Source organism: Etheostoma cragini, chromosome 2 (assembly GCF_013103735.1).
Source record: "Etheostoma cragini isolate CJK2018 chromosome 2, CSU_Ecrag_1.0, whole genome shotgun sequence".
In the NCBI taxonomy this organism is placed as follows: Eukaryota; Metazoa; Chordata; class Actinopteri; order Perciformes; family Percidae; genus Etheostoma; species Etheostoma cragini.
In genome coordinates, this window is record NC_048408.1 from 25,964,399 (window position 1) to 25,972,415 (window position 8,017).

General features: G+C 44.0%; 1 protein-coding gene across 1 annotated transcript; it reads right to left on the reverse strand.

Annotated features, from left to right (window-relative positions):
* Positions 1-2,555: 2,555 nt before the first annotated feature.
* On the reverse strand, positions 2,556-7,785 carry LOC117934843 (homeobox protein unc-4 homolog). The gene is made up of 3 exons (XM_034856877.1): positions 7,036-7,785; positions 6,214-6,389; positions 2,556-3,745 (listed from the first exon to the last, which is right to left on the reverse strand). Exons 1-3 carry the CDS (start codon positions 7,298-7,300, stop codon positions 2,585-2,587), a joined length of 1,602 nt encoding a protein of 533 aa, XP_034712768.1. The 5' UTR covers positions 7,301-7,785; the 3' UTR covers positions 2,556-2,584.
* Between the last annotated feature and the right edge of the window lie 232 nt (positions 7,786-8,017).

The following is an 8,017-nucleotide window of genomic DNA, read 5'->3' on the forward strand; positions in this document are numbered from 1 at the left end:
CCCCCCCCCCCCCCCCATACGACACTTTACATGGACACTGAACCCTATTTGCACCAATGTAACTTTAAATTTATATATTATTTTTTTTCATACTGTTTCTCTTGTTTACTTGTCTTCTGCTTCTTTTCCTTTTTCAGAGCCTTGCGACGAAATCTCGCGTAACAGAATGTGAATGTGCAGTTGAATGACAATAGAGTCTGTCCAAGTCTATGTGCTGCACATGCGACGCCTTTAATAAAGTTACAGGTCCAAATAAACAGGAATAAGGTATGGAAACACATGTTATGATCATTCTGGTTGGATCTTCAAAGTGCTTGTGAAGAATTAGATATCTTGCCTCTGATTGAAAAGAGGCATATTCTGTCCAAAGTGATTAAAATGCTAACACTATTTTTAGTTTATTTCTTTAATTATTTGGTAGATTTGTCCCTAATCTAAAACAAAGGCGCATTTTATGGGCTCGTTGTCTCCACGCATACACTCACACACATAAAGGCCTTGCTGAAGGGAGATCGGACCTATATTTTCTAATTAATCGCAGTATTGAAACTAACCGATTATAATACAGCGGTTCCCCCTCCAAAGAAAAAGAAAAAAAGAGAGAATAAAAGTAGAAATTTCACACAACGCAAGCGGAATGAACGATTTAATGTGATTGTTTCGGTCGAAGGGGACGTTTCCTGAGGCCTTATGGGAAAATAATGTCCTTATGAATTAAATAATAGGGTTATTACTTTCATTGATTTTAGCTGTCTGGGAATTTAGTGTTCAGCTTCGGTCTTAACCCATCCTCCTCCTGCTGTTTTTCACTCTGGCTCCCTCCTCTTCCTCTTGTCTAATTATTTTCCTATAAGCCCCTTGCTTCCTACAGCGCAAATAGCAGAGTCACTGAGCGAAAATTATGTAAATATTATTAAAGGGACTGAGGCACGGAAATTCATTTTAGGTCGGCGCAGCAAAGTAAGCTCTGTCCCTCGGATCCCCCTCAATTTATTTGCAAATAAAGGCGAGGTGACCGGGAGGGATCAGGGATATTTAGCCGGGCTGTCAACACGGCTCCTCCGTGCACTGGCTCGCCAGAATTAATGGTTTTAATAATTGGGATTTCGGTTTCCAGGGAATTGGTGGCGTTTACACTTCATAAGCTAAACACACTCGTTCTTAAACGGGCGCGCGTGCACGTCCGGTCAGAGCACGGCAACCAAACACCTGCACATTTAGGAGAATCGGTCTTTTCTTCTGTCCCTTAACATCTTTGATTCAGCCCTTCTTCACTTTCTTCCATCTTGTCTTTTTTTTTTTTTTTTTTTTTTTTAGCTCAGCCAACACTGGTAAAAAAGATTATTAATGCAAGCCTGGCACATCCCTCGCCCCCTCTCTCACTCACCCACTCCCTCTCCTATATCTTTATCTGTCTCTCCCCGAGGGACTCGCAGTCCTATTAGAACAAATGACGAGGGGCCCAGGCGCTTTTGTAAAAAGGCGCAGGCAGGCGGGCGCGCGCCTGTCCTATTATGTGCGACACATGATCAATAGGGCGATAACGCAGCAACATCAATATAAGCGACAGAACAATGAGGGATATCATCGAACATCTATCTTAATATAGCCGACTACAAGGGCCGTCTGACAACCGCGGCAGCTCATGAAAATTCCGCCCCACGAATCTACCATCATCTCATCCTCCTCGCGCTCAATAGACTATGCGCACTCACGCACACACGCGCACGCTCGCACACAAGCACACATTAATGATGCAGCTGGCGCGGCTATTATTTTCCCATTTCAATTTGACACCCCTGCCTTTCATGCTAATTCTATTATTGTAGGAAGTTTATGTGATTCCGTATCACTAGAAATCGGTAATGTCTAATAACCCTTTGGGCTGAAAGGAGGAGAAAAAACTGCCTCGAGACCCGCGGCAGCCAGTGGGAAAATAATTACTTTCATATCAAAACTCAGCAGGAGGCGCAGGGTCCTATAGCCCGCGGCCACTAACCTCATTCCAACTCGGCCTTTCAAATGAATAAATTTGTTAAAGCAATAAATACAAACAGCCAGACGGACTTGAGCCCCAGCTCCGGCTGACTACACAGAGGAAAAGGAGGATTTATCTGCTGTAACATGACAAAACTCCAGCAGCCATGATCCAAGGCTCTGCCACACAGCAAGCTCCCTTTCTTTCCCCCCTTTGGTATGGCCCTAGAAAGACAGGGATTCAAGTTAAACAATAACTTTATTTATCAAAATGTTTACATATAAATAGCATTTTCTCGTTTTTACAATATCTGAGGATTTTTGTTGTGTGTAAGATGTTTATTGTAGCCTAGTATTTGTTACAAGTTGGTCACCAAAAAAGAGAGAGAGAGAACCTGCTTCTAAAGGTGTTTAGGCCTAAAGCCTGAATAATGACAGCCGGGGGCCATCTGGATTGGTCACACGTTAAATGATTGAAAAATAGATGGTAATTAAGTCTCCTGATTCCTGATATGTTTTTTTTTTTGAGTGTCTCAGCAGAGCTTTGGGAATGTTTGACTAGTCTTGAGCGCTGTTCCTTTTTGTTTATGTTTGCTCCTTGCAAGTCTTAGTCCATATCGACATCCTCTCCATCTGTCCCGGGCGTTTCTTGACAGTCTGTGTTTACCTTGAGACACTCAGAGAGGTCTGGAGACGCTCGCTCCTCTCTTGCGCCCTTCTCTTTAGCACACAGCTCGGCAGCTTGGTGGTCGTCGGACGCTGCCTCCGTATGAACTTTCAAACTCGTCTCCTCGCCACTGTCCCTGGACCGCGTGGAGCTCAGCCGGGCCACAGCCGTCTGAGCCACACCGTTTGCTGGAGGAGAAATGGTGAATCTTCCATTACTGCAGTCACCACCACCACACTCCTCCGTGTCTGTTCCATCCACTCTATTGCTAATGTGATTGTGGTGATGCTGCGTGTTATGCTCCGTATGATCCGAGTTTAGAGACTTAGCGACAAAGCCGGAGAGGTCAGAGGGAGCGGGGCTCCCTTCACTTGGCGCACACCTCTGTCCCAGGGTGAGCCTGTTAATGCTGTTGTCCTGACACGGGGAGGCCTTCAGCGCTGTTTGGGGCACAAGAAAGCCCAAGGGCTGATGGGTAATGGGGTAAAGCAAGAAGTGCCCTTTACCCAGCAGTGTCCTCTGACTAGGCAATGAGGGGAAGTCCAGCTGAGATTTGCGTCGAGGCGTGGCGTCAGAGAGGAGGCTCTCCACGCTGAAAGGGTTGCGTTTCTGCAGGGCGGAGGACCTCGGCCCTCCAGGACTGGAGCTGCGCGTGCTGCCTGGAGACACCTGCTCCGGTTCTCCCGTGGTTCTTTGGTTTTGGTGGAGTTGGCTGTAGTCGTGTCGTGTTTGGTCACAGCTGGATTCAGTTTGGTGTCCTCCTGCGCACTTCGATGCTGGCAGTTCGATGTGAATAGTCCCACTGCAACTTGAAGACTGCTGCTCGCTGTCAGTGAACTGGGAGACCCCGCTGTCGCTCTCTGAACCTCCAGGTGTGTGGAAGCTGTCGCCCGCGAGAAGTTTGTTCTGTGACTTAAGCAGCTTCCTCTCCTGCTTCCGCTTCTTCTTCTCGGCCCGCTCTCGATCCCTGCGTGCGATCTCCTCGGGGTCCATGGGCTCGCCGCTGCACGTGGTCGGGTGGGAGTTGTGAGCAGGCCGCCCCGGCCCTTTCTTTGTGTTCTCCTTTTTTCGCCATTTAGCACGTCGGTTTTGGAACCAAACCTATGCACAAATACAAGAACATGAAATACACACATTTCCATGTCACTACCTGTCAAACATCATCTATCTGTTGTTTCAGAATATTCACTTCAACGTGTTTTAGCAGTTTTGTTGGGAACAAGTTGATTAATGGCTCAGTCCATTTTCAGATAATTAATTGTCAACAATTTTCATAATCAATTAATCATTTATGACAGATAAATGCCAGAGATTTACTTGTTCTAGCTTCTCTAACATGATTATGTTCTGTTATGGTCTGATCTGATGTATAATTGTATATGGACTATTGTTGTGTTTTGGACAGGACTCTGGGGAATTTTTATTTATGACATTTCACAGACTAAATAATTATAGAAAAAGGGGATCTTTTAATTAACAAAAAACATAATTATTAGTTGGGACAGCAATGATTATTGAAGTTTTATAAAACTGATCATTTATTGATTTTATATATGGGCTAGACTAGTAGTAAGACTACATTTTGCCCATGAACACTATCTGATGCATTCCAATATCTCTGTTTAGGTACTTCCTGTATGGACACTGTAATATTCCCTTTTTGACAGCTGTTTTAGAAATTCTTGGAGTAAAAGATGTGGTCATTTTTTTAACCACAGGTGTGTGTCCTATGTGACGTTGTTTTCTTGTTTTGAGGTTTTCCTATATAAGCCAAACAAAGTATCCCTCTCAAGAAAACTATCACACTGAAGTAGGCTACACACAAAAAAATGTCACTTCTGGTGTGTGTTTAGACAACAGATCTCACAGTGGTTATCAGATGGTGGAAGGACCAAACCATTTTGTCTATAAATCCAAAATAAATTCCACAAAACCCTGAACCAAGTACAATCATTGTCCTTGGCCTTCCTGTCTATCTGTGTCTTTGTTTACTGCAGCTTTACCCGTCTGAAGAGTAGGGCCTACATCAGGTTAATAGGTCACAGCGCTGGAGCAGCGGACGCACAGATGTGCCGGTGTTAATTACCAATGAGTGTGTGTTGTGCGTAACTCCCCCAATTACATTTAATTGTACCATCGCTAAATCAGCCATATCCCGGCTATATGTATGTCCTTTCACACCCAGCCCTGCGCTCATATGGGGCTTAACACTCGCACAGCAGTCCCCGCTCTCCTCCCTCCGCACCGAGCCAAGAGAGGGAGCTTCCCCCGCCTGGGAGCTTTCACTGCCCGGCCTCTGGGCGCGTGTGTTCGCCGCTGATAACGCCAGGAGTTTAGCATGCAGAGATCCGCCAACATTGCATAATAAGGACGGGACACCAACATTATGTGCGACAATGGCGCCTTCTTATGAATTGTTAATGTTGGTTATATCTTTTGCCCGCAAACCTGGTGATAAAGGAGCGTTAAGCAGCTTGGGGGAACAATAATCTGAGGTTTAGGAGTGAAATCCCCAAACAACATGCAGCAACGAAGTGCTCTACGTCTGTTCCTCTTTCACTCGATCCAAGCGTGCGAATAGTATGTGGCTCATTTAGAAATACATGAATATACCTTAAATTACACAGCTTCTGATGAGCAAATAATAGGCTATGTGTTTCTTGTATTCTTATTCTTATTCTTATTAGTAGGCCTAGTAGTAGTACTAGGCTGTTATCAAATGAAATAAACATCGAATGGGGAAATGTGAAAGATGGTACCGTCATATTTAACACAATTTAAACCTATTATGTTTTTTACCTTTAACATAATTGCTCATTGACATAATCTTAAACTCTATATTGTTATATAGCCTAATGCGTATTATTATTCTGCTTTTAAGTAATTACTTATTAGATAATCACCTGTCAAATTATGTTAATAGTATTATTTCTACTAGGCCTACCACAAAATAGCATAACCTTACAATATCTTACTTTTATTTATTTATACTTTTATTTTTGTTATACTTTTATTTTATTTATATTACTTTGTTTATTTTTTTCTTTATCAATATAATAATATTAATAATAATAACAATAATAATAATAAAAGCTTAATAATAATAGCAATAACAATTATGATGAACCACCTAAAATTGTACATATAGATTAAAAATAGAGAGCAGAATTGTAAATAAACTGTCAAATAATTAGATATTATAAACAGGCTAACTGAAGGTAAAGGAGGAATCTAGTTACCATTTTCACCCCTTGGTTTGCTCAGTAAATAGCCTTGTTTTTATTAACCCATCAATCAATAGATTGCCTCCATGCATAATTCAAAAGGGACCTTTATGGATGCTTTGGTAATTGACAAATGTATATCTCTGTATGGGGCAGGCCTTCACAATACAAACGCCCCTCTGGCATTGTCCTAATATTGTTTTGTAGATTTTTGATACGGAAGTGAGATTGAAATGTATTGAAAAATCTGAACAATAACTCAAAACTATAAGTTTTTCACCATCAACTAAACAAATGCATGAATGCTTCCCAAAAAACGTCTGACTCCTTTCTTCGTGTCTTTACCTGAACCCTGGACTCCACGAGGTCAAGCCTGAGCGCGAGCGCCTCCCGCATGAACACATCCGGATAGTGACTCTCGTTAAAAGCCTTCTCGAGCTCCTCCAGCTGCCACCCGGTGAAATTCGTCCTCGTGCGTCTCCGTTTACAACCGGGACTGTCCTTATCCGCGTCCCCAGAATCTGCAGTGGTCGACGTGTGTGTTTATAAGTGCGTATGTGTGTGTGTGTGTGTGTGTGTGTGTGTGTGTGTGTATGAGTGTGAGAGAGAGAGAGAGAGAGGGACTGTCATGGCAGGATTTGCTTGTAAAACGTCACTTTAGTGTAAAACTGACCACTGTCACACCATTCTTTTTACATTTAGTCTTGCTCGTGAACTCTAATAAATCCCATTAAAAAATTCAGGGCCTTTTACATTTTTTTTACTACTGCCTATTTTTGAGAGCATACACAATAAATGCAAAATTCATTTTTTGACAATGCAGCCAATATCAATTTGATCAAGGTTAACGACAAATGTATGCCTTTATTTAACCTCCAGTGCAATGTTTACAGCAAAGTAGTTAAACATGTGCCTGCACATAAACTTTTTAAATTTATTTTTAAATCCAGCTCGACAACTTTTGAACATTGTTTTAACATGGCTTTCTCTGCAGACTGACTTTCTAGTTCAAAATCGACCCTGAAAAGCTCAAATGTTTAGTTTAGCCTCAAAGTCTACTAAAAATGGTCTATTGGGACACTTTCCTACATTTCCTATTAGCCCTGCATTGCATTGTTTTCACACAGGTCTATTAATGAGACATGAGACAAAAAGAGCCAGGCCTACCTGAGAGTTTGAACTGCTGGCTGTCGGGCGAGAGCAGCGAGTTGGAGCTGACCACCGAGGCCGAGCAGGAGCCGTTAAGTAATCCGTCTATAGAGAAGGGGACGGCGGCCGCGGACTGTAGCTGGTGTCCGTTGGCGAGCTCGTAGAGGTGCTGGTGATGGTGGTGGTGGTGGTGATGGGGGCCGAGCGCGTACGGGAAGCCCACCAGCCCGCCCAAAGAGCCTCCGAACTGGGCGTGAGGATGTTCGAGTACCCGACTGTCCATGCTCGCCCGGGCTGCGGCGGGGCCGAAGTGAAGATGCAGAGGGAGGCAGTGTGGCTGAACATGCAGTCAAAAAAAGTCAGGGAAAGGAGGAAGATGAGATGAAGGCGGAGGGGGAGAGAAAGGGAACCCAGGGAGAGCGTCTTCCGCGCCCACGGTACGGTGTTTGAAGCTGCGGAGACCGGGCTCTCTAAGAGGTATTTCACGTTTACGGTCCAGCCGAGATGTCAACCCTGCTCTTTCTCTTCGCGAGCCAGCTCATTAGGACTCCTCCATCTGCTCGCGGGACCAATACGAAACGTTAATCGCCCTGTGACGTCAGAGACGCGGTTAATGGAGTAACGGAAGGCAGAGCACGAGGGAAAAAAAGAGAGAGACAGAGCGAGCGTTTTTTTCCCTTTCCCGGATCGATCGCTAGTTAGCCTATAGGCTACACCTGGCGCGGTCCTTTAATTTAGCCCCTGTCAAAACAATGAGGACGAGGCGAAGCACGCGCGTGGAAATTGCCAAGTGCTTGATGGCCGACTCCGTTACATTCTCAGAATATGACATCTATTTATATAGGCCTAGTCTAATATGCTATGTTTATTTAAGAAAGCTAACTTTAAGAAACAATGCGTCTTTGCTTTCTCCTTGTCTCTTCTCACTCTTGTGTGCACGCGCTCCCGCATCGTGTGTGCGTGTGTGTGTAAGTGTTTTACAGGGCCATTTAGGGCCAGA

Bases quoted from the DNA above. Each gene is read 5' to 3' on its own strand.
- LOC117934843 (XM_034856877.1), bottom strand. From the start codon at position 7,300: ATGGACAGTCGGGTACTCGAACATCCTCACGCCCAGTTCGGAGGCTCT. The intron at 6,390-7,035 runs GTAGGCCTGGCT...CGACCACTGCAG, and splicing joins CCAGCAGTTCAAACTCTCAG to ATTCTGGGGACGCGGATAAG. The intron at 3,746-6,213 runs GTAAAGACACGA...ATTTGTGCATAG, and splicing joins TCGTGGAGTCCAGGGTTCAG to GTTTGGTTCCAAAACCGACG.